The following is a 26,847-nucleotide window of genomic DNA, read 5'->3' on the forward strand; positions in this document are numbered from 1 at the left end:
TTTACTTGGTTATTTTAATTGTGATGTAATTTACTTTAACTCATCTTATTTTATCCCAATAAACCATATTTGTTATTTTGGGGGGTCCCATATCTGTTGAATGAAGGCTAGGGGTGGATCTGAAAATTGGTGTGCAGGGAAATGTATCCTCATTGGGCAATATGAAATTCATAGTTTATCCCATTTTCCAGTAGTTCAATAATCCTTCATGAGTCCAAAAAGAACCATATCATACTTTATTTGTTTCGTTTCAAGTGATAAGGACAGCTTTGTGTAATGGGAAAATTATAACCTCGCACCAGTGGTGTATTAGTCTTCTGGGTTTGCTGTCAGCCACACGTGCATGCTTTTGCTTTATATGTGCTTCTATTATAGTGCAATAGTGGTTTTGTAAACCAGGTCTGTAGCCAGCCTTAAGTTGTTTTGTGGATGCTTATCACTATTTCTCACTGTTTAAGATCACACTGTAGGACTTTCATCTGAGTGCTATCTGTTTCCACTGGGGGACCTTCTCTGTCAAAATTGAGGATTTCATTCTTTTTGAATATTATTAGTGCTGTTGCTATTTGAGCTTATTGCTACAATACCGAAGCTGTTTTCTGCATCAAAATTAGAGTTTGCAACCAAGAGACACTATTTCTCATAAATGTTTGCAGTCTTCTAACATTTTTTCATACCCCAAATTGGAAAGTTGTTAGTATTATGCATTTTAAACAAATCCATTTTGTTTCTGGAATTGTTAAAACTCAGTAAGAGGGCAATATAAATGACCAGTTGTTGTCAAATGAAATATTGAATTAAGGCTGTATCTTTGGAGTTGTTTTGTTCTCAATGGAGTGTTTAGTTGAAACAAGTAATTGTTAAAAGTGTTAGAGAAGACAGTGTCCAGGGACACTAATTTCACCATCAGATCTGGAGCTAACAACTAAGACAAAGCTAGAAAGTTGGGACAGACAGTTTGAGGTTTCTTGATGCTATCCTGTTTAACATTGTTTATTGGAGCCTTGGAGGCAGATGTAGAAAGCATGCTCATCAGATTTGCAGACAACACAAAGCTAGGTAAGATGGCTATTATACCAGGATTGAATGACAATGTCAGAGTTGTAGGATGGAGTGATACACTAACAGCAGGAGATGGGATTTAGTAAGCATAAATGGTTTGAATTCAGAAAACTGTTTACTTTGTTAGAAAAGTGGAGAGAGACTCAACGGCAGTGGTGTGCAAAAGCCGTATGGGATTTCAGGCTCACGGAAGCTGAGAATGGACCAGCGCCCTCTCTGCACTGAGAAGAGAATGCGATCAAGGGCAGTAGCCCCTTGAATTCTGAACAGCTGCCAGGATGCTTGAAGGGCCTGTAAACCTTTTGGTAGCAGGAATTGCAGGGAGCAAAGCATACTTTGCCTGTTGCCTGGAGAAGTGAAGACTTAGAACATGACAGCTCTTTTCAAATAATCAGCTTTCCAGTGCCAAAGCTAAGATTTTTCTTTTTTCTTTTCTTTTCTTTCTTTTTTTTTCTTTTTTTTTTTTTTTCTATTTTTTCACAGGATAGAACAAAGATAAATGGGTATACATTTCAAGAAGCAGAGTTTGGGCCTTTTTAAGGGGGGGATGTTCTACATAGTCAGGATGCTTTACAGAATTCTGAGTGCCTCATCTGTTCAGAGGCTGGCTGGCTGGGAGGTTGTACAGTTGACCTAAGCATTTGGATAGAAGCTGGACCAGGTGACCTCTAACATCTGTTTTCGCTCTGAGGTTGGACAATGGCTGTTTTACTTACCTTCTTGCCAACAGGACACACATTGTGGACATAATGTAAAAATATTCTTAAATTCATGTTTTCTTGAACCAGAACACTTAATTGTCATCAGTGGCAAACAATTATAATTTTTTGAATTAATATGATTAATAGCATTATATGATGGATAGTAGAATTTTCATAATAATAAGATCAATTTAATTAATCAGTTCCCCATGTGAAACATGGAGATAAGATCTGATACTAAAAAAAGTAACAGGAGGCATTCAAGAGGATGTGGGATGGGACAAAATCATTAATGTGCTGAATGCTATTGATGCTGAAACAGCTGAATTGCTATGTATATGCTGCATTTTCTATTATTCTTTGTTTTTTTCATTTAAGTAGTTTCATTTCTAGTACCAGAATTAAGCAGATGTTTACCACATGCTTAGTTTTGAATTTATTTTTGCCTTTAAAACTTGTATGGACTGTAAGTGAATTTAACATCTCTTTTAATTTTGAGACCTCAAATCACCGAAGTATTAAAGTAAAACCTTGTTTCTTTGTTAGATTTGGAATAAATATTTGGAAAATATTTTGCAAGTTGTGCCATGGTTTGTACTGCATCTTGTCCTCTACTATTGTGCCAGGATTGTGGTGAAAGCATTTCTTGTTTCATTTTTTTTGGACAAATTATAAGTGTTTTTTCTTTATTGAAAACATGTTGAACATTTAAGTCAGTTCTCTTAAAATTTTGAATGCAAGAGCAATTTTTCAAATTCCTATACATCTGGAAACTACAGATTTTAAATTTGCTTAGGTCTTACTTTCTTTTTTTTTTTTTTTTTTGACATAGAGTCTCACCCTGTCGCCCAGACTGGAGTGCAGTGGCATGATCTCAGCTCATTGCAACCTCCACCTCTCAGGTTCAAGCGATTCTTCCGTCTCAGCCTCTCGAGTAGCTGGGATTACAGGCACCCGCTATCATACCTGGCTAATTTTTGTATTTTTGTGGAGACAGGGTTTCACCATGTTGGCCAGGCTGGTCTCGCACTCCTGACCTCAGGTGATTCGCCCACCTCAGCCTCCCAAAGTGCTGGTATTACAGGCATGAGCCACCGTGCCTGGCTAGGTCTTACCTTCAGTTGGCTTCTACCAACATTAGATTGCTTTTGGAGAGCTGCATAATATGGCGGTGTGGGTGAGGCATGGTTAATATTTAGCAGCACTCAGCAAGGGATCAGTACGTGTTGGATGCACAGCTCCTGAGTAGAAAGACCTAATCAGATTTAGTTTGGCATCAAACTTGCCATCAAGTCTAAGGCTTCCTGCAATCATCATAGCTTATTCCAGAGGTCTGGTTGGTATTTACATTACTTTTTATTCTTCTACAATTTAGGTGGCTGCCTCTTTGATGAGCCGTATAGCACATGTGGATATAGTCAATCTGAAGATGATGACTTCAACTGGGAGCAAGTGAACACCTTGACCAAACCGACCTCTGATCCATGGATGCCATCAGGTTTGCTTTCAGTTTTAAGTTTTGTTTTAAAATAAAGAGGAACACAAGAGTCTCAATCACAGTATGTGTTCACTGGATATTGGTTAAATGAGTGAAGGTGTTGGTCTTTGGATGTGGCAGTCAAAGTTGGATTAGCTAGTGAGAGTGGTGCAATTAAGAGGATAGGTTATAAAAGTTTTATCTCTCTCCCCTTAAAGTCTAAATTATACTTCTTTTATTTGCAAGTACCCCTTAGCTAGATTAGTGGGCATTACCCAGTTGATCTTTTCCCAAGCAGCAGATATGAGAAAAAGATTGAGATCTTTGCTGGCAAATGTGTCTAAGGGGTGAAACTCCAGTTGGGTAATCCAAATAACAGTCTCTTTCCATCCCAGATAGGAGGCCTTGGTGGGGGACTTTTCTCAGCCTCAGGGGCTGAGAGATCTAGGAGAATACCCAGTGATCTTGAAAGTGTTCTGAAGATGAAATGGCAATGCATAAATGTGGGTATTTTTTCCACTGAAGAAATGCTTAGCGAATTTCTGATGAGTGAAAGATGTGTTCCACTGAACATCAAAAAGAATTCTACTTCTTATTGGGAGGGAAAAGTAGGAAGATGGTGGCTAGTGAAGTCTAATCAGCTTGGAGCTTGATTATTGCAATGGACCCTTTTTCAGGCTATGACACTGGACGTCCCTTTAGGACTTTAAGTCTGCAGATTCGGTGATGAGTTTGCTCCATTCAGGTTTCAAACTGTGAAACATGTTCTGATTTGGATTTCAGATACAACATAATTTTTATACTTTTTAATGAATGCAAAGTTTTTCATTAATGCTCCAAAGCATAGGAATAATTACATTTAGTAAGTAATCTTGTAAAGGTAGCTTTTAAACGTGAAGTAGAGTTTAATGTTGTCACCAAGCTTTGACGGTATGATGCCCACTGTGTTCCTGCCCTCTCCTTCCCACATTTAACTCCTTGTAGCTTCAGAGAAGGGAGCATTGAGCTCTTTATCACTATGGCTTCACTGGACTCAAAGCCCTTCTAGCTGTTGGTTATCTTCTTGCAGCTGCAGCTCACACCCTCCTTTTCTGTGTCTTCTGTTCTCTTGTATATGTGTGTGCTGTTGAATAGGACTGTTTAAATCAGCTTTAGTTGCTTTTCCAAATTCCAGTTCCTGCTTCTGTTCCTGTCAGTGATAAAGACAGGGGAAGAGGAGAACACAGCTGCGCTCCTCCTGTGGGGCCATCGTTTCCCAAAACAGTGTCTCCCCCGAGGGCCTTTTGGTCTTTTCTGCCCTCTCAAGAGGACCCAGCTTGTGTCCAGTGAGGCTGGGCTGGCTAAGGCCATGAGAGTGGGGAGGCCCTTAGATTAGTCGTGGTAGATTGCCCCAGAAGAATGCACTCACTCTTGCTTTGTCTATTAACTCCTCATTTGATAAAAAATTTGAAATATTTCACATTAGGTAGTTGATTTCATTATTTTTGTTCTTAAATCGAAACTTGACTTGAAAAAATTAAGTTTTACAAAGAAGCCCAAGTATTTCAGAGTCTTTTCTAGCCTCTTCTGACTTTATTTCTGCCACAGGATAACTCACCTCCCTTGGTAAATGAGGCCAAAGAAATCATTTCTTGTCATCGTCTTGTTCTTTTCTTTTTTTCAGTGGCCCATCTTAGACTAAGTTGTCAACTTTAAAATATTAAAAGCATAGGTTTCTAGCACAGGCCGTTAAAAAAGTGGTAGTAAAGATCAAAGCCCAGGTGTATCCTGGCACAGCCAGTTAGGTAACTGAAAGAACAAAGGTGAATGAAGAGGAAGTGACGCTGCACATATATGGCCTTTGAAGGCTCTTCTGACTTGAGAAGAATGACATGGAGGCATTTATATGTTTTCTTATGATTTAGTCTTCTGTTGATGAATGGTATACTTGATAATTAATATTAGGCCTTTGTAGCATAAGATCTCTAAGTGGTACATCTTGCAACACTTTCGTCAAGTCTGTCTTATTTCTGATAGTTCCAGAAGGTGTGTTTTGGACCCTTACCCCCAAACGGATTGCAACTCATTGTTTGGATCTGAGAGTGGTTTAGGTGTCAGTGTGTGAGTGAGGAAAGGGAAGCACTGGCAGTTCCCCCACCCCTCTGGCTGTGCTTATGCGCAGGGGTGCAGCTCAGATTTCTGAAAACTGTCCTTGCTCCATCAGATTAAATGTTTTTGCCATAATATAGAACTGAAAATACGGGTATTTCTTTTTTTTTTTTTCTTTACGTTAAACAAACTTTAGTCATTAGAAATTGTTTTTGGGCCCCAGTGTATACTAAACATGATGGTAATTATTGTAGGAGAGGAAGTATTATAAGAAGTGACTTTTTTCTCTTTAGGAACTTATCTACTTGGGGAAGAAAAGTTACAAAAATACAATTAGCGAACAATCTAAAATGATATGTAATTAAGTGTGCTGTAGACTGGAAGTGTTCTAAAAGCAGTTTCTCAGTATAAACCCAGTATTTTATAAAAGAATGTGGAGCTGTACCCAGCTGACCCATCGGCCAAAGTGAGGAGTTCCATTCTCAAAGCAACATTGTTAGAAGTGAGGAAACAGCATCTTCTAAACATGCATGTACTATCCTAAAGTCTAGATTTTTAAACCGAGTCTCCAATATGTGTATACAGCCATAAGTTTTAAGTGCTACTTAGTTTCAGGGGTTTTCACCTTCTTTTTCTTCTTCTCCTCTTCCATTAATGTGTGCAATATGATTTATTCCTTTCAAAAACTGATTCCAAGGCTGGTTTTCCCATGCTAAAACAGAAATGACTCTTATGAATTTCTCAGGGTAAATGGGTAGGAAAATCAGATAGAACCATAGCTTTTTGAAGGCAAATTTTCTACACCTTTATGTAAAATACTATTGGATTTATTCTTTCATGGGTATGTGTATCTGTCTCATGTATATAGGTTGGTTCCATAACACTTTAGAGACCGAGAGTTGGCAAACTGTCCTACTGATCAAATCCAACTTGCTGCCAGTTTTTGTGTGGCTTGTGAGCTAAGAGTGGTTGTTACATATTTTAATAGTTGTAAAAAAGCAAAAAGAATAATAAAATTTTGTGATGTGAAATTCAAAATGCAACGTTCACAAGTAAAGTTTTACTAACACACAGCCATGCCCATTTGTTTAAATGGTGTCAAGTGGTTGGTTTCAAGCTACAGTGACAGAGTTTAGTAGTTGCAATAGAGACTGGTCCACAAAGCATAAGATATTTATACTCTGGCCCTTTACGGAAAAATGTTGCTGATACCTGTCTTAGACCATTTTGGCATCAGCATGTAATTGTTTTGGACCCATGGTTTATATTGTTCTTGTTTTCTATATTCATGTAATTATTAATCTACAAACATTTCACATTTTCTCTCACTTTCAGAAGATGTGTTTTCTAAACATGGGGCTATTAAAATCAGTAAGAAAAAAAAAAACATGATTAGAGATTTCCTCTATCATTGCCTTAAATTTGCTACCTCTTGAAAAGCATTGTGGTGTGATTTTCTTTATTTTTTTTAGTACCTAAATCTTTGTCACACTCCTATAACTCTGATAAGTGAATAATTCATCAAGGGCCGGGTGTGGTGGCTCATGCCTGTCATGCTGGCACTTTGGGAGGCTGAGGTGAGAGAATTGCTGGAGTCCAGCAGTTCGAGACCATCCTGGACAACATGGGAAGGCCCCATCTTTATAAATGAAGAGTAATAATTCATCAAGATGGATTTAAAAGTTATGACAATGAGAGACTAACATGTCATTCTAATTTTTAGCTTTTTACTTTTTCTGTGTCTTTTTAAAAGCTAGTGTTCCAGCGTATAGATTTGTTTCCCTATATCCTCATGTGTGAGGTTATTTTTAACCACATTTAAAAAGCTAAAATACAGTTTGGAGCTTTAGGCAAGCTGGCTTGATAACCACTCTGGAGCAGTGACGTTAGCTCTGGAAATACATATTTAGGGCAAATAAATACTAAATGCTGTTTAAATTTTTGTATTTCAAGTGAACTTGCATGTCATAGTAGATTAAAGTTTTGCTGCTAGCTCTGAGTCATCACGGTTTTTTGGTGGTGAAACCATGCCAAACCTAATTTCTCTTTTATCAGTGAGTGAGTGATTCATTTCATATCAGTTTATCTTCTCTATTAGCAATGGGGAAATTTCTTTCTTTTTTCTTTTTTTTTTAATTTTTTATTTTTTTGAGGCAGAGTTTTGCTCTTTCACCCAGGCTGGAATGAAGTGACACGATTTCAGATCACTGCAACCTCTGCACCCCCCACCACTTCCCGTCCTGGTTCAAGTGATTCTCCTGCCTCAGCCTCCCAAGTAGCTAGATGGGACTATAGGCACCTGCCACCACGCCCAGCTAGTTTTTGTATTTTTAGTAGAGACGGGGTTTCACCGTGTTGGCCAGGCTGATCTCGAACTCCTGACCTCAGATGATCCACCTGCCTCAGCCTCCCAAAGTGTGGGGATTACAGGCGTGAGCCACTGCGCCTAGCCTACAGTGGGGACATTTCTTGAACTTTATCATAAGGATTGCTACTTTGAGCACAAAAATCTTGATATAGTAACTGGTGTATTTTGTTAGCACTCTTGCATTCTATCACTTTATATACTGTAGCACATTCTATAATTATCACATAGATTAAAAACTTTAAAAAGGGTTTTATGATGTATAAACACCTACCTGGTTTGATAATGTGGTATTTTGTATACTTGTACCTCAGTGTTCCAGTTCTATACAACTGATACTTAATAGATTCTATATGCTTAAAAATATAACCCTGTTTTATACAAAAATTAAATAATCAAATTCATCTACAATACTAAGAATGTAAAGGTAACTTATAATCATAGCTATAACCATAGCTATTTGATACTCATGACATGTATTTATGGTCTGCGTTGTCCCCTTAAGTTTTCTTACCTCTAAAAGGCTGTAATTGAGTGAAAGTGGATATCGGTGTTGTGATAACATAATTCTCTTAGTATTTTTCCAGTAGTATAGCATGGGACCACATAAAGCTCATTTAGCTTTCCATGTCTTAGTTATACCTGTGGGGAGTTGGGAATGATGCTGCTGCTAATTTTCATGGAGATGTTGTGACTAAGAATGGAATCATGTCAGTGGGTGCCCGCATGAAAGACAGAGAGGAAAGTGTCAGGATTGGGCAGCAGTGTGCACTCTGTGTGATGACCCAGAAAATAGAAAAATGACTACATATATTTGTTTAGAGTCAGTTTCACATTTGGGAAGGAAGATGGATTGACAGACAAAGTAATTGAAGTTTTCTCTTCGGATGTACTTATCAGGCACATTTTCCTTGTGCTAGGGAAGACTTCCCTATTTATTCACACTTCAGGGCTTATTCAGGTCTTAGAGAGTAATGAAGGGAAGATGACAGTGGGCTTGAACATACTTTTTCTCTCTTAAATTTCAGCATGTCTCCAGTGAGAAATGTTTTTGGCACAGAATGTTCAGACAGTTCTCTAATTATCCTATTCGTTCTTTCAAATCAGTCAACATTCAACAAATGTTTATTAAACACCTGCTATGTGCTATGCATTGTTTTAGATGCCTGAGATTTTTCACCAAGTAAAACAAATAAAGATCCTCTTCTCAGCCTACCTTATCTTCTTAGTCTGATAAGATCGTTCCTGGATGGGCTTACGATTATGTGCTAGAAAACCACATTTCCCACATTCATTCATTCATTCATTCATTCATTCATTCATTCATTCATGCATTCATTTATTGAGACGGAGTCTCGCTCTGTTGCCCAGGCTGGAGAGCAGTGGCACAATCTCGGCTCACTGCAAGCTCCGTCTCCAGGTTCATGCCATTCTCCCGCCTCAGCCTCCCGAGCAGCTGGGGCTACAGGTGCCCGCCACCATGCACAGCTAATTTTTTGTATGTTTAATAGAGACAGGGTTTCACCGTGTTAGCCAGGATGGTCTCTATCTGACCTCGTGATCCGCCTGCCTTGGCCTCCCAAAGTGCTGGGATTACAGGTGTGAGCCACCGCTCCCGGCCGCCACATTTAGTAATGACTTTCTAGTCATGAGTATTTAAGAGGTAATCCAAAATATAGTTCATCAGACCCAGCACATTAAAGCATCAAATCTAGCTTTCCATATAGCTTTCTTTAAAAAAAAAGTAAGATAAAAAGGCTAAATCTTAGGCAAGTAACTGCACAGTATTTTCAGATCAGTCTGCCTTGGAAAACAAAGTAATCTTGTATATGTACATGACACTAAGCAATTAACAACATTTGCTTTTTTGCTCTGTATCATTTGGTCGTCATGATGGGCCTGAGAGATTGGGTGGCATTATCCTCATTTTACAACATAGGAAACTGAAGTTCAGAAAAAGAATACTTTACCCAGGCATCTGTGGGAGAATGACAGCCTTCACTTTTGTTCTTTGGAGTACCCTTGCGTATTCTCTTCACGTGAGAACATGCATCTGGGGGAGAGGCTAGTCTTTCATTTCAGGTGCATACATTTGGATCTTCTTGAAATGACCCTGCAGGCTGTTGACCGTGGGTCTACATGCCCTGCCCAGGTCAGCTGCTGGCTCTATCAATGTGTAGCTGTTGACCTTGGGCAAGTTCTGAAGCTCCCCATTTTAGTCCTATTATCTGTAAAATATTAGTAATAGCTGTTCGTGGAATGACTCCCATGGTCCTGGCTGTAGGTGCTAGAGCTGTAGCAATGGAGTTTCTAGCCTCTTGACGATTAAATCCCATGGAGGAGGCAGGCAGTCCACAGGTAAATGGAGAAAATAGACTGTCATGGTGGGAAGTGCCAAGAATGCTGAAGAGGAACCAGGATAAAGCTTTAGAGAGCCATGGGCGCTGCAGACAAAGACAGCTGTTCTGAGGATGCATCTTTGAGTAAAGACCTAAATCCTGTCAAGGCCAGGAGGCCATGGAGGCTGAGTGATCCAGCATAGGGAAGGGCAGGGGCATGCTCTGCTGGAGCTGCGGGTGGGAGTCAGACCACATAGGACCCTGGAAGCCATGGGAAGATGTTTAAAACCTACCTCAAAGAGTTACTGACCAAGTGAGACCCAATAATACACACCAGGAGCTTAGCCTTCAACCTGGCCCAGTGCAATGTTCAACAGATTTATTCCCTTTATTAGTATTATTAAATAATGTGGAGGCAATTTGGTATGAATTCATCTCTGAGCTTAATTTTGACTCAGCTAAATGGGCAGCTTTTGGTAAATTCTTATTTTCTCTTCTGAATTACGCCAGGTAAGAAATAGAAGATGGAAATCTTCATCTAATTTTTGATTGGATTAAAAAACCCCAAGCTGAAAGAAGTCTATTAAAATACAATAATTAAAAAAAAAATCTTTAATCAGTATATTTGTTTCAAAACTCTATTAATATCTCATGAAATTTTCAGATATTTAGATGCAGCAGTGCCTGTTTTTTTAAGAGCCAAGATTTGTTTTTAATTTGTAAAAAATTAATTTGGAATTTGCATACAATAAAATACACTGATTTTTTTCTCCTTCTTTTATTTTAGGTTCAGGGGATACATGTGTAGGTTTGTTAAATGGGTAAATTGCGTGTTGCTGAGGCTTGGTATACAAATGATCCCATCACCCAGGTAGTGAGCATAGTCCTCATAGGTAGCCTTCCAGCCCATACCCCCATCCCATCATTCCCCACAAGTAGTCCCTATTGTCTATTGTTCATTCCCATGTTTGTGTCCATCTAACAGTGCTTTTTATCTGGATGGTAGGATTTGAGGTTATTGCCCCATCGTTTCTATCTGACACATTTCCTTTGTGACCAAGTCTAACTTTATAATAAAAATTAACACTTAAAATGTTTGGGAGGTGGGCATTGAATTTGACTTTTTTTTAGTTGAATCTGAATAATTCCAGTCACTGAACCCAAGAAACGAAAATTGAATTACTCTCCTTCCTTGAATATCTCATTCAGTTGTCCACACTGAGACTCCCACTTGAGATCTAGCTGTAATATAATCACTAGTGAGTATTCGTCCTCCCTAGGTCTTACTCAGACCACCTTGGTGAGGCTTAGAATGAGTTTACAGTCAGGCTTTGTATGGTGAATGATGAGACAAAGCAAAATAAATTGGACTGGAGTTGTAGTCTCTCAGCAGTTTCGAAATTACAAAATTTAGAAAAATAACTTTAGATGATTATGAAAAAACAAACCGTTTCATGTCAGTGACCTGTGGGGAGCACTTAGTGAAACACCACAGGCTCTGTGTAGCCTCATTTCCACATGTGTGGACACCGTGTGCCCCTTCAGTGGTCCTCACTGGTTGTGTGGGTAACGGGTGTACAAGGGAGGGTTCTTCCCGTGAGGGAGATGCTGGGTGATGGAGCCAAAGGTAGGGATCACGTTTCATGTTAATTAGGAAGGAAGGAAGGAAGGAAGGAAAGAGGGAAGGAAGGAAGGAAGGATTTTAGTTCTTAAATATACATCTGATTTGGTGTTTTCCTCCTTTTAAAAAATGTAGTAGAATATACATAGCATCAAATTTACTATGTGAACCATTTTTAAGTGTACAGTTCAGTGCATTATAAATGCATTCACATTGTACAACTATCACCATCGTCCTTCTCCAGAACTTCTGCGTCTTCCCCCAACTGAAACTCTGTACCTATTAAACTCTAACTCCTCCTTCCTCCTCCACCAGCCCTGGCAACCAGTGTTCCACTTTTTGTCTCTATGAATTTGGCCACTCTAGGTAGCTTATGTAAGTGGAGTCATACAGTGCTGTCCTTTTGTGCCTGGCTTATTTCATGCAGCATAATGTTTTCAGTGATGCAGTTTTTCTATACAAAAACTTTCAGCGATTGAAGCAGTCATTCTTTAAAAAATGTTTTGATTTTTAATATCGCACAGTATCAAGGGGGCCAGTGCCAGCCACTGTATTATGTATGACCACTTATTTCAGTAGTTTATATTTAACATTCAACAAATGTTTTCCTTTAAATTTGTTCCAAATTCCGGTCTCAGCAGATTGGAAGCTTACAAAAAGTAAGAATAGTGACTAAGCTGTGTTTTAAATATTTGCTAAAAAGTATACAAATTAGACCATGTTTATAAATATGTGTTTTAATAGTTTTATTTCCTGCCTAAATTTCCCGTAAAATTGTGCAAGATGACATCATAAGAGTTATGTGGAGCCAAGTAATGGCATAAACAGGCCGATCATGACAGGTGTTGTACATCTTTTAGTTAGCATCTGGTAGTGGAGCGGGTGAGAGGTGAGGACTAAGGGCGATCAGCAATGGGATGGTTATGCCACCTTTCCTGAAAATATGCTCCAAGGATTCACTCAGCTCTCACGGCCTGTGTGTTCCACCTGCCGGGTTCCATAGTGTGAGGGACTCATGCTGAGCAGAGCCAATTTACTGGGACAGAGGAGCCCACCTTGGCAATATGAGTCAAGAAACGGACAGTGAGTTTCGATGTGACACTCATGGACATCCCTTAGTCTCAGAGTCAGAGGGGTTGGTGGGTTGAGATGGAGCTGATTTTGGAAAACATTTTCTCTAAAGAGCAGAAAGTCCAAGGCCTGAGGACGACTTGCCACTTGGATTCAGGGAAGCAGAACAGTGTCCTCTCTTTTTATTATTAATTAATTTATTTATTTTTAGAGATGGGATCTTGCTTTGTTTCCTATGTCGGAGTGCAGTGGAGTGATCATAGCTCACTGTAGCGTCAAACTCGTGGGCTCAAGGGATCCTCCTGCTTGGGCCTCTGGAGTATCTGGGACTACAGGTGCACGCCACGATGCCTGGCTAATTTTTAATTTTGTGTGTATGTGTATGTGTGTATGTGTGTATATATGTGTGTAGAGACAGGGCCTTGCTATCTTGCCCAGGCTGATCTTGAACTCCTGGGCTCAAGCAATCCTTCTGCCTTGGCCTCCCAAAGCACTGGAATTACAGGTGGAAGCCACTGTGCCCAGCTCAGTGGCTTGTCTTTACATGGGGTGGATCTGTGGAGTCACAGGGGTTTGGAGTGGGCCATCACTGTGCTAGCCGGCACAACCGACTGGCCAGTGGATGGTGATGTTAGAAGATCCCTCACATTGACACCAGGATGGAGAAGGCCTTGAAAGTTGTGTGTGGCCTAGGGCACTACTTCACTGTATTCTCCTTCTGCCTATGGGGGTCATTACAGGGTCCCCCATAAAAAACTGGCTGTCCAGAGTTTCCATAGTCCAAGAAGTCAAAGAGCCGAATACATTTAAATAAATAATTGTTAGACCCAGATTATCCTTTTCACCTTAAAGTTCCCTCCCACTGTGAAAGGTGATCCTACGAATTGGGTCATTCTTGTCATGCCTAACTAAAACAGTCAAGAAGGCTGGGGGAGAAGCACCCTGGACACACACCATTGCTCCAAGTATGTCATTCTCTGCCGGCCCAGCTGCTGAAGCTGCCTGCTGTAGCCTGAAACCAGTTTTATCTAATAGTTCCTGGAATAGCTGCTGTGACTCCTAAAACTCCTTTTATCCCACCACCTTACCCACCATTGTCACTCAACAATCAGAGCTTGCCAGCTTCCCCAAACTTTTCTGGTGCCAATGAACTATGGCACTAGAAACTACGTTTCAGCTTTTTATAAAACTGTTTCAGCTTTTTATAAAACCTCCAACCTTCTTTATTCTTCGGATGTACCAAGACCACCCGGTCTGCATGTATGCCCAAATTGCAGTTCTTTTCTCTTGAATAAAACATTAAATTCAGAGATTTGTCTGAACATTTTTATTTTGACATTGACACTGCTTTTTGAGCACTGCTGTGTGCAAGGTGCTGTTCCAGTCACCGGGGATACAGTGAGACATCGACCTGCAGTCTTCCAGGCCATGCAGAAATGGTGTTGCAAGTGAGTGCTCTGGGAGAAGCTCCATTTGTCTGCTCTGAGCCCAAGAAGGCTGCCACCCAGATGGGGGCCGGTGGGGTGAGGCCAAGGGGAAGGCTTCCAGGAGGTGGGAGCACCCAAGAGGGGCAAGAGAAGGTGAGTCGTGATGCTGGAACAGGTGGAAACACCAGACAGAAGGACATCCTGTGTAAAGGCAGTGAGGGGTGGGAAGGGAGCATAGGTGTTCACAAGGCTGCCTGGGAAACTGCATGTAGTTCCAGGGACTGCCTAGTACATGGAATGGGAAGAGAAAGAGGTCCAGACATAGGCGATGAGCCAGTGAAGGATATGAAGGAAGAGGGTGATTCGAGTGTTGATTTCTGGCAAAGTGGGAAGAAAAGAAAATATTTAATTGAGTATGTGTAGAGGAAAATTCAAAATTTCTGATAAAATGTCTCCAGAAAAGACATAATAAGGAAATTTGGTTAGTAAATGAGTACCAAAAAGCATATGAATATATAGGAGAATACCCTTGTTCTTAGGAGATTCATGCTGAAGTGTTAAAAGATACAAGTGTTAGGATGTCTTTGCAGAAAATAAAGTGTGTGGGGTGTGTGTGTGTGTGTGTATGTGTGTGTGTGTTTAGAGAGAGAGCACACATGTGTACAGATATGGTAAGATGTTAACAAGTGTTGAGTCTAGGCAAAGTGTGTATTTATTACTTTCTTAATTTTTCTGTACTTTTGAAGCTAAGCAAAATTTGCAATATAAATGTGGGGCAACAAGAGACATTGAGTTACACCGACTTCATGTCATGCCAACACAATTTTTCTCCACTAGTGCATTTTAGGCAAAATGCTCTTCTGTCAAATTGCATTGAAAGTGTTTATTTACAAAACCCACGTTGAGCCATGTCTTCACTTTCTGAGCATATCGTGATGATCATTGGTCATTACTGAAGAGGTTTAGTAGAGCTGATGGACTTATGTAATACCGATTTGGAGCCACTAACTTAAAGGGTGTAATTTTAGGACTTTCTTAAATAGGACAAATGCTTCACATGGTTTTATGCCTCAGTGGGTGTCTCACATATAAAGATTCTTATCCTATTGGTAGATATTTTGGTGGTTAGCTTTGTAGGAAAATGCATAAGGAATTATTAAATTTTATTTTTGAATACATGCTTGCATTCATTTGTACCCTATCCATAATATGGGACTGAATACAGAAAAAATTATACAGAATTTCTTGGCAGACTCCACTAGATGATTGTGCAGATCATTATTTTAAATAAGTGGCCTTTAATGCAGAGTTAACTGGTACTTTATTCTAGGAGATTGTGATGAATTATATCTTAACGCGATATGTAAAAGCTTAAGTGGTCGAAAGAGAAATAAATATAGCTATTTAATTAATTGTCTGCCGGACAATCGTAATGCCTCTGTCTGGTGGGTGGACAAATTGAAACAACTGATTATGCAGCATTAGTAAGTGTCTAATTGGATATGTGGAGTAGCATATTAATAGAGTGGCACTTTTAGAGAGGGTGTCACTGAAAATTTGGTTTTCAAATGACCAGTCCTTATTTGTATGTTTTGGTTCCTCTAATATGGGGTTGTTTCTTAATTGTATATTTCTTTGTTTTGTATCTTTCCTTGAAAGAGGTATCTTTTATAGTTATTCTGTTACCTATAGAAAATGGATAAAATATTGAAATCCTTGGCATAAAACCTGAAGGCGCAGACTGGGTTTGATCCAGTGCTTTTCAAAGTAAGTATAAATAAATGAGGTTTCTGATAGTCATCTTGGGAAATTATGAAAACCATCCTATGCCTTCTCATGACACGTCTTTTTTTCTCTGTTGAAGACGCATCTTGTTACACACCTTGTGAAAATGGTGTCACCTCCCTAATTGTACTCTATAAACAAAACATCCCTTAGTTTCTGCTGATTGTCCTGGCTTACTGTGGAGTGACAGGCTGCATTTTGCCAGTAGGTCAACCACTGAACTGATGACAAGTGACCTTTCTAACACTGCAATCAATGCTTGTTATTTGGAAAACAAAATGATACAGTTTGTATTTTTTAGCAGATGGGTCATTGGGTCAACCCACCACTGACATGTGAATTTGTTACTTGGGCTGGATGAGTCAGTTCAGACAGAAATGTTAATTTATTTGAATTGATCTGGGTCTTGCTCTTATAAAAAGGTGTTGGACATTTGTTGATGGCACAAATTATTACAAGTAATTGGTTTTATACATCAGTCAAACAAAGACTTTTAGAGAGCCTACTTTATACAATAGCATTATATACCAGCTCTAGGAAGCATTCACCATAATGTATTTTCTCTACACTTGATATTTCTCAATGGTTTTGAGAAAACCCAATTTACATAAGTTATCTTGCATGTGTCATATTTAAATAGCATTTCTCCCCATGTTTCCTGAAATGTGTTTGGTGTTAGACCCCATGAAGGGTAATGAGGATGAACAGGTTCTGGAAAAGATCCTGGGAAGAGATGAACTGTCTGTCATAAGAGATAGCCCCTGTGGTTGTTAGTGTTGTTGAATGACTGCTTCCAGCTTTCACCTTCTAGAAACATGGGAAGACTGGGCATCTCTGTTGCCTTTGATTTAGATGTTACTCCGCATGCTTTGGCTGGTGAGTATGAGTGAAAGTGTGACATGTACCACTTTCAGGCAGAAGCTTCTAGAACCAGGATGAGAGTCAAGGTGTTCTCTCCCCTTTTTCCCACCATGGTGACTGTGGAAGCATTGAGATGCTTTGAGCCTACATGCCTGAGTGAGGAAGATGTAGAAATGCCTTCCCTTGCCCCTCACACATTCACACACACTCAGATGACTGCAGTGGGTGTGTGCCTGAATGAGAAATAAACTGTGTTGTATATGCCACTGAGATTTTGGGGTTGTGGAATGGTTCTTTAACTCTTTGGTCTTAGGACCCCTTTATACTCTGAAAATGTTTTGAAAAATCCACAGAGCTTTTGTTCAAGTGGGTAATATCTACTTATATTTTCTGAATTAGAAATTAAATCTGAGAAAGTTTGAAAACACAGGAGTCCATAAGCATCTCTTCCATTGGGCATCAGGGCAGTGGTGTACGCCTGTGAAAGTTGAGTGTGAACTGAGAATAGTAAGTCAAATAATGTCTTCTTATGATCATGAAAATAGTTTTGACCTTGTGGCCTCCTTGAAAGGGTCTCAGGGATTTCAGGGGTCTCTGGCAGATACTTTGAAAACGACTGACCTAGGCCATGCTAAGTGATGAGCATACCTTGATAATTTGCAGTTACAGGCTCAGAGAAGTTGAGAAGAAAAAGAAGGGAAAAAGATTTTGGAAGCATTGCAAAAGAATATTCCAGAGTGTTATGATTTTCTTTTTCTTTTTGAATAAAGACAATATAAATAATTCATTCCTGTTACTGAGAAGTAGTCCTTCTTTATACTAATAAATGCCTATTTTACTAGACTATCAAATGAAATAATGCACATAAAATTACATTGTATGAAGCCACAGAGCTGTAAATATTAATTCTATGAAGGTTGAGATTATGAAATATTTTGCTTTGGAAAAATATGAAAGTATGAGTAGTATTCATATACTTGGAATTAGGTGTAGGCTTTCTGGATGGTAGAGGGTTGGAGAAAGTGAAATATTTAAATATATTTATATATGAGTGAGCCTATCTAAGTTCCTTCAGCAGTGGTGCTTCTGGGAGTTTTAACGGTGAAATTGTCATATATATCGTAATGATGAAATAATTACAATGCCTTTTATGAAGCGTATAGTGACAAAATGATACAAAGATGGCTAAACATGTTTCAAAAGACTTGAAAATTGTGCTTAATGGAAATTTCATGTGCATGGATAGCAAATCCCATAGGTGAATTTACCAGTCACATGCCTATCAATAGCCCAATTCTGTAAGGCAACATATTTATTTCCTAAGATATGAATTCTAACAGAATTTGCTAATATTTGAAAGGCATCATAGACATTTTCTGAGCTTTTTAATATAGCCATGGGCAAGGTTACCAAGGGAATCTGATGATCTTTATAGATTTGTCCAGCTGTTATAGATAGTTAATATTTAAGCTTCAGGAAGGAGACATAAATGGACGACCTCTCTAGCTTTTTGGTTCTCCTTTTTTTTTTCAGTAAATACTTATGAAGTATGCACTATGGAATAGCTCTGTTTTTGTATCCTATCAGATAAAGCATATCTTGGGCTGGGCACAGTGGCTCACACCTATAATCCCAGCATTTTGGAAAGCCAAGGCGGGAGGATTGCTTGAGCCCAGAAGTTCAATAGCTGTCTGGGCAACATAGCAAGACCCTGTCTCTACAAAAACAAAAATAATAAATTAGCCAGGCTTGTTGGCACATGTCTGCAGTCCCAGCTGCTTGGCAGGCTGAGGCAGGAGGATTTCTTGAGCCAGGGAGGTCGAGGCTGCAGTGAGCCGTGATTGTGCCACTGCACTCCAGCCTGGGTGATGGAGTGAGACCCTGTCTTTAAATGATGGTGATGATGATGATTATTATTAAATATTGTCTTGGAGGATCTATGTGCAAGGTTTCTGAGGTCACAGATTTCTGACGTTAGCAAAGTTGACCAATGCTTTACTTGACAGAAAAATCAAGTATTAGAATAATGCACTGAATGGAAGAAAAGAAAGTTAAATTCATGAAGTGGCGTAGACTTGCTAAAGTCAATTTCTTCTACTAATTGACTACCCATTATGGTGGTTTTTGAAGCCTGGGACTCACTTAAGAAAGGGCCTGTTATCTGGAGTCCCTAGCAGGCTGAAAACGCTAAGATTTGATGGATGTAATCAAGGCAGCCAGAAGTCGCTGTCTGCCCATTTGCTCTGGCTGGCATCTTTAGGAAGCTGAATATATATCATTCTCCTTTCTCAGGTATAATTGTGCTTGTGCAGGGAAGGGTTGCCTTCGCTGAGAGACCGCTTATCTTCATAAAATGCCTAAATTTTGTTCATATACAGTTACCCTGGCACTGAAAAGAGAAATGGTGTGTTGTTTCATTGCAACCTTTAAGTAATAAAAGTCGATAGAGTTGTGATTAGTATGAACATTCACATTTTCTTACCCCTGAAATCAGGCAGTAGCTTCTTTTCTCATTTAATTTATCTTTGATAAGATTGTTGATAAGCCTTAAGCCATGCCACACTTTAAAATTTCGGTAATTCCTAAAATCCCCCAGCAGATGGAGACGTGGAATTCTTTGCTCCTTCACTGGGGCCTCTGCTGTTGCCCCAGGTGACTTTGCTTGACTTCTAGTTAATATGCAGTGTCAGGTTTTGCAAATGAGCTAATGAATATGCTCTTTTGCACTTCTTTTCCTTCTCTTTTTGGCCTGGTGAAGAGGTCTTACTTTTGTGTCTCATAAGGTCATTATCATTACTGACCTTCCCCAGTAGATAAGAACAATATTTTCTTTAGAGACATATTCGCAGCAAAGCACAGAACAGAGAATCCTCTGAGCTCCAGGGGAGCACGTTTAAATCCCATGTGAGCGTTTCACAGGCAGCATCCTGCCCATGTTTTGATTCAGAGTAAATCCCAGAGGTCAGATCCTTCTTCAGCCAGCAGGGTAAAGTTTGGTCACAGTTTTCTGAGGTCAGCATGGCGGGTAGAGAGGCTCTCCTCTGTGGCTTGTGGCTCTGCATACCCACGGACACAAAGAGGAAGGGATTATTAACAGTCTTATTCTGAAGGGATCTTCTGATTCAAGTGATTATTTTTCTTTCCTCCCTGATTCACTTATATCTAGTCCACGAGTATTACAGACGAGATCTCTCTAAGACTCATCTTTGACAAATGCAATAAAAACCTTTCAAAAATATTAATTGGTGTGAAGCCCTTAAGAAAGTCATGCCATTTGTTGCATTTCCTGCTTTTATTGCTATTTCTGTTAATCACCTGGGAAAAATTGCTGGTTTTTAAATTCTTAAGTCCAGTTCTTTCTAAGCTGATAAACTTTCCCCCAGTAAATTAAAAGGAAAAGGGAAGTAACCTTCTGAGGTAGCTCATGGGAGTGGTTGCTAACTCTTAATAATTGAAAATGAAAGTTGGTTTAAAAAAAAAAAACACATATACAAAATAACTCACCAAACAAATGAATTAATAAAAAACAAATTGTGATAGAAGGCATGCTCTTTAAGGGAGCTGGTAGTTTGTCGTGTTTATTTTTTATTATAAGGCTTTCTTCATTATTGGAAGACTCATCTTACAAATGTGTTCTTTTCCAAGCCAAATAATGAATTAACATTCATGTAAGACATTTTTACTTGTACACCTTAATAAGAGCAAACGATGTGGTTATTTCATAAATGTCTGTTGACTGACTGAGTTCTGAGAATAGGACACATCTGAATTCAGTAGGCCCTGTGGTCTAGATCCTTTTTTTTCAGATTAAAGAACTTTCTAAAGAAAATGAAATTCTTTGTTTTTTGCTAAGAGTTTACATAATCGAAAAAATGTATGTCTTGGTGTAACACTAGATGCTGTGACAAACAAATCTCACAATGTCAGTATTTTAAAACTGTGGAGATTTATTTCCCACTCACATATAGTCTAGTGTGGTCCCAGCTTGGAGGTGGTTGGGTTGGGAGCTTGTTACACATAGACATCCCAGTTGAAAAGGACTCTGCATCTTCAACATGTATTTTCCAAGATTCTAGACGTCAAGTGGACATCCAGATGGTGCAAGAAAAGTCCCTGGAGGATCTGTGTGGAGGTTTCTGTGGGCCAAGTCTGGAAGTGGAGAGAAAGGCAGCTGGGAGTATGGTTTAGTTGGATGCACAGAAGAAGAAGAAAAGGACATTTGATGAGTAGCTGGCAACTTCTGTCTCACTTGGCCTTAGAGGTTATTACTTAATAAAATGGTCCTGGTAAATTATTACGGGACAACATTATTTAAATTGAATATAATGATTACTTTTTTGTTCTATAAAGGAGTGCCATCTTTAAAAATCCAATTAATTGACTAAAATAATGTTTTGAGAATTAACTTTATGATGTTTGCATATAAAAGTCAAGAATTAATCCATAACAACTAGATCTTACACAAGTTGATTTTCTCCTAAGCTTTATGTTATTAAACCGTACCCTAATATTTTCCTAAAATATTCTCTTACTTTAACTCTGATAATTTCCCAGATAGAGCCAAGATATATGAGCATATATTGCTACTTAATTCAGTAAAGCAAATATCATTGAATAAATGTCAGCTTTTCCAGGGAAATCACTGTATATAACGTCTCTGGATAATATATTTATCAAAAAATCAATACTAAAAGTAAACAGATTTTTAATACATCTGAAGGAGCTTCTTAATAAACCAAAGTGCTAACCCATAATTTAAAGCTGTTGGTACCAGTAGGTACTTAGAGATGACATCATAATTTTTGTAGATTATTCTTCATAGTGGTCTGTGTGCTACATTTAATTCAGTTTTTACTTTGTGCTGGGGAGATGTGATTTATTTTAGAGGCATGTAAAGACTATTCTGGCTTCTCTTTCCACAGAGGAAAACCCCAGAAGGTGCATGAAGAGCCCGTGACTCTAACGAACTCTTCCCTTTTGTTTTGCTCTATTCGGTGCTGGGTGGTTTTGCCTGTCTTCTCCTGTCTGTCATCGCTCTGAAAACATCTGCTTAACTTCCCCGGGCTCATACCCCTCGTTATTTGGACCTGTATTTCTCAAAGTCTTGCTATCCATTGATTAGATGACTGACACATAATAAATTTTTTAAAAGGTCAATCACAAATTTTAAATAATTTTTGGAAAATTGTATTTTAAATTAACAAAAGTATTTGTTTGTTTTTTGCTTTTTGTTTTGAGATAGGGTCTCATTCTGTCACTGGCTAGAGTGCAGTGGCGCGATCACGGCTCACTGCAGCCTCCACTTCCCCAGTCTTTGGGGATCCTACCACCTCAGCCTCCCAAGCAGCTGGGACTACACGCACACAACACCATACCTGGCTAATTTTTTTTGTTCTTTGGTAGAGATGGGGTCTTTCTGTGTTGCCCATGTTGTTCTCAAACTCTTGAGCTTGAGTAATTCAACCACCTTGGCCTCCCAAATATTAATAAAAGTAGTCTTTTACTAGTGAAATAATTTTTTAAAATTTTATTACCAAGTTACCTACACAGATGGCCCTTGAGATTTCTTTCTACAGACTCTGCAAGGACCAAATCAAGGAATGTCACACAATTAAAAGCTGAACATTTGGATATTTCAACTTGGAGATAATAATAAATACATTCCCAGAACATAGTTTGATGGCATTTGGCTTGTACATTTTATTGAATTGTGAGGGTCTGGTTTCCAGTTATGTTCTGTCATATGCCCAATAGGAAAGTAGCTGTTAGTATAGTTGTACAGAGCACCCTGACTTCACCTCCTCACTACATGACCTCGTTCAAGTTACTAACTTCTCTGAGCCTCAGCTTATTCATCTGTAAAATGGGGGAGTTTATGACTCACATCATTATGTTGTTATAAGAAGTAAACGAGAGAATGTGTGCAGAGCTTAGGACAATGTCTGAGGCAGAGCCCAATTAATCATTTTCTTTTCTTATGGTTAATACTTTTAATATTGTATCTCACAATGAGGAGACTTTCTCTTATGTTTTCTCTTAAATTTTTTTCACTTAAGACCTTCCTTCTAAATGACATTGTTCCACTGTAGCAAAGCAGTTCTCCTCCTCCATGCACGGTGTCCTTGAAATGTGGTTATTTGGAAATTTGGCTAAAAGTTGGTTATTTTCCCCATTTTTCCTTATTCAATAGTGGCTCAAGATTGGAAGGATTATTCATATGGAAGGGAAGTGTTGGGAAGGGAAGGGTGTGGTCACTGGAGAGAGCTCCATGCCTGGCCTGTGTGCTCAGGGACCTGTGTGAGGACAGGTACTCCTGCCTTTATGCCCAAATGTTGCATTTCCTAAGACCATCCTGGGCCACCATGCCCCCATCTTGTGCCAATGGAAACCCCGAGACCTTTGCAGGCAGACACACAAGCAGCTGGACATTGAGAGGAACACATTAGTGGAGGAAGACATAAGCGGCTGGAGGTCGAGAGGACATCGAGGGGAACACAGAGGCAGAAGAGCACACCACCAGACACCAGCACGCCATCCACCTACAGAACGATGTGGAGTTTGGCCTGGGGCAGTTGGAGGAGAGCCTGGGCCACTGAGCGGCCCGACTGCAGGAGAAAATCATCTCCTTTCTGGCTCCCCCATCTGCTGAGAGCTACTTCCACTCAATAAAACCTTGCACTCATTCTCCAATCTCACGTGCGATCTGGTTCTTCCAGTACACCAAGGCAAGAACTCTGGGATACAGAAATCCCTCTGTCCTTGTGAGAAGGCAGGGGTCTAATTGAGCTGACTTAGCACAAGCCGCCTATGGATGGCTAAACTAAAAGAGCACCTGTGACACACGCCCACTGGGGCTTCAGCTGTAAACATTCCCCTCTAGACACTGCTGTGGGGTTGGAGCCCCTCACCCTGCCTGTCTGTATGCTCGCCTAGAGGTTTGAGCAGTGGGGCACTGAAGAAGTGAGCTACTCCCCCGTCATATACCCTGGGAAGGGGACAAGGGAACCTTTCCGGTTTCATTATGATGTTGAATTCCACCTGGGTATGTCATGGTGTGAAGGTGAGGACAAGAGGACCATAGGGCCCAAGTCTCATCCTTAGACTTTCCATATTATCTTCCAAAAAGCATAAACTATAGGGGATAGAGACTTGGGAGTAAGATTGAAAGTAGAATATGTTCATCATATCGCCAGACCTGCTCTATCACACTGCTGATGGTGTACCAAGAATTAGTATTTTTAGTGTACTTTTTAGACTGTGAGTAGTGTAACTATATTACATTATAATTTTTAGTGTTTGAAGTGTGAATATGTTAAACGTTTAAAGTAATACCACTTAAAAATTAAATCTTGGCATCTGTTTAATATGCCAGGGACCTCACAACAGAATCGAAATGGACTCTTGGACCTCACGTTACCCTCTACCAACTGTTCCCTGGGAATCAATCAGGTATGGAGTGGTAGTCAGTTGTGGCTGTCAGCTCCTTCCACGGATACCTGGCCAGTGCTCCAGTGGCACCAACCTCAGAGGACTGTTCCCAGTCTACATCCTGGCTTACAAAAGTGAGGTTCACGTGTATGTAAAACATACTCTTCTGTTATCAAAAGAACAAAGTTGTAGAGCACTTTTCCCTTGTGATCACCAGATGTCCTAAGAGCTGATTCACGGGCTGTACTCTGGGGTTTGGCTGCTGGCAGGTATTGTGGATCGTCACTGTTCTCCATCGAGGGCCTGTGATTTTCTGTTGTCACTGTATTTTGGCATTAGACCGGTGGCCAGCGGTGTCATTTGAGGTAGGAATTCTGTCCGTAAGCTCTTCTGCTCTCTCTCTGACCGTAGCGTGGTTCATCAGCCTTGCAGCTGTTTTTAGGAGCATCTCAGAGTGTGATTTGTTTTTTAAACCTCTGAGGAAAAGGTTTCTGTTTTTAAATCTCTGAGAACAATTTTGAATGGTGCCTCTGTAACTCAGGGTTCTTCTCCGTCTCTCCTGACCACATTCTTAGCTTTATAGAAGAAATTAATGTGCTTGTTCTGAAAAAAAAAAAAAAGAAAAGCTATATTGGAGTACCCAGAGAAGCCACTTTGAAACTTCTGTAAACTTTTTGTCATGTCGTTGTTTGTGAGAGTATTGTGATGGTCAGTTTACAGTGGAGTTGCGGTAGACGCATTGCAGAGCAAGTTACATCTGACTTTCAGCTATATTCATCTTCTGCTTTCCTATTCGTACTTTCTCTATTTTGGCAAAATCTGTGAAACCATCACTCTTTCAGATATTTTTGAATGAACACATACTAAATTACATTGTATATTTGTATCACATAAAGTTTTGTTGACCAAAATATTATCACTATTTTTGTCGCTATTTTTTCCTTGTGTTTTCTTTTTTGTTTGTTTGTTTGTTTGTTTTTTTCTTAGAGAGATGGGGTCTTGTTCTGTCACCCAGGCTGAAATTCAGTGGCAAGATTATAGCTCACTGAACCTTGAATTCCTGGCCTCAGGCAATCCTCCTGTTTGAGCCTCCCAAGTAGCTAGGACTACAGGCATGCGCCACTACACCCAGCTAATTTTTAAATTTTTTATAGAGAGAGCGCTTCACTATTTTGCTCAGGTTTGTCTCAAACTCTTGGGCTCAAGTGATCCTCCTACCTTGGCCTCCCAAAGTGCTAGGAGTAAACCACTTTTGAAACAGGATTTGTTTTTGTGAATTTGGGCTCAAACATCACACAGCAGTAACAAAGATGGTAGATTTAACAGATGTGATTGGGAACAAGCACACGATGTAAATACACATTAATGGATGTTCACTGGTGATTGGCTGAACCTGTACGTGACCAGTGCATGTGAATGACAGGTGCCCCTTATGCTCACCCAAGTCACAGGCCAGGCTGCAGGTCACAGTACAGATCCCCTAACTTTGAATTTTGAGGAAAAGAAACACACACATGCATAACCTATAAGATTAAACAGAAATCACTTGCATTACTATGCAAACTTAGACCACATGGCTCAAAAAGGTGCGCAGGAAGGCATGGGTACACTTTTTACCCTGCCTTTGCTGGAGCCAATTCATTCCGGGAGAGCAGAGTGAGAGCTCACCTCACTCCACAGCAGGTCTGAGCAGGGTACAGCAGTGTCACCCAAGAGGATATCCCTGATACAGTGGGCCATTCCCAGGGGCAGAGGAGCAGGCCAAACGCCACAGTCCTCTGAGGCTCAATGCCTCTTCAAGCCCACCAGACTTCAAGCAGTGTAGTCCAGGCAGCTCTGGATGCTGTTGTCAACCTCCAGTCACATCACTGTGTTCAGATTCACCCCCACACTCATATCGCCATAACAAAATGCTTTACAATCTTAGGCCTAATTTAGTCAGTCATCTGGTGACCATCTCAAGGGACCTTTGTCCAGTGGTGCACTGAGCTTGAGCATGCCAGCCTAAAGGTGAATTTTCTTGTTATTTCCCTCTGGGTGCGTGTATATAGCACATATGTAACTTTTAGGGACCAAACAATTATTACCAAGATGACTGTGAACGTCATGACTTTTCTTACATTTCACATCTCTGACACGTATGCAGTGGCTGCATCACCGCTGGGGGTCACCAGATAGAGGTCAGTGCTTCATGATGCCACGTGTCCACGACAGACTCAGCTCCACTTGTCTACCTTTCCTTTTTCACCCTGAGCACTAGGTTTCTAGGTTCTCTAAAATGAAGATGAAATGCCTACTTGATTCGAGTGTCTAGGGCTGGGCTTTAATCGGTGCACATGGCCTCATCCCTCGTGACCCTGCTCCACTGTCCGGAAGCAAGTGCAGGTGCCTGGCCTCGCCTGCTTCCCTGCTGTCACTACTCATGACACTGGTCTGTGAAGCCTCCCGTCCTGTCCTCAAGTCCACTAGACATTTGCTGTTTGTCCTTTGTGCTCCTGTTGCTTTGTGTGGAGATTAACTTGGTGCTGCCTTTATTTCTCTATTGCATTGAATGTGCTCACATCCAGTGCCAGCCTCTCTTCTTCTTAAGATCAGGTTGTTCCTCCACTCAGAGTAGCCTCA

The 26,847-nt window shown here is 40.0% G+C and overlaps 1 protein-coding gene across 6 annotated transcripts in view; it reads left to right on the plus strand.

Annotated features, from left to right (window-relative positions):
• The window catches only part of PTPRM (protein tyrosine phosphatase receptor type M), an 835,753-nt gene that overhangs the window by 204,546 nt on the left and 604,360 nt on the right, over nt 1–26,847 (plus strand). For all 6 annotated transcript variants that reach the window (XM_050767360.1, XM_050767362.1, XM_050767361.1 and 3 more), the window contains exon 2: nt 3,139–3,261. In XM_050767360.1, the coding sequence (XP_050623317.1) occupies nt 3,139–3,261 (123 nt within the window). The remainder of the gene's footprint in view (nt 1–3,138; nt 3,262–26,847) is intronic.

Source organism: Macaca thibetana, chromosome 18, assembly GCF_024542745.1.
Source record: "Macaca thibetana thibetana isolate TM-01 chromosome 18, ASM2454274v1, whole genome shotgun sequence".
Lineage (NCBI taxonomy): Eukaryota > Metazoa > Chordata > Mammalia > Primates > Cercopithecidae > Macaca > Macaca thibetana.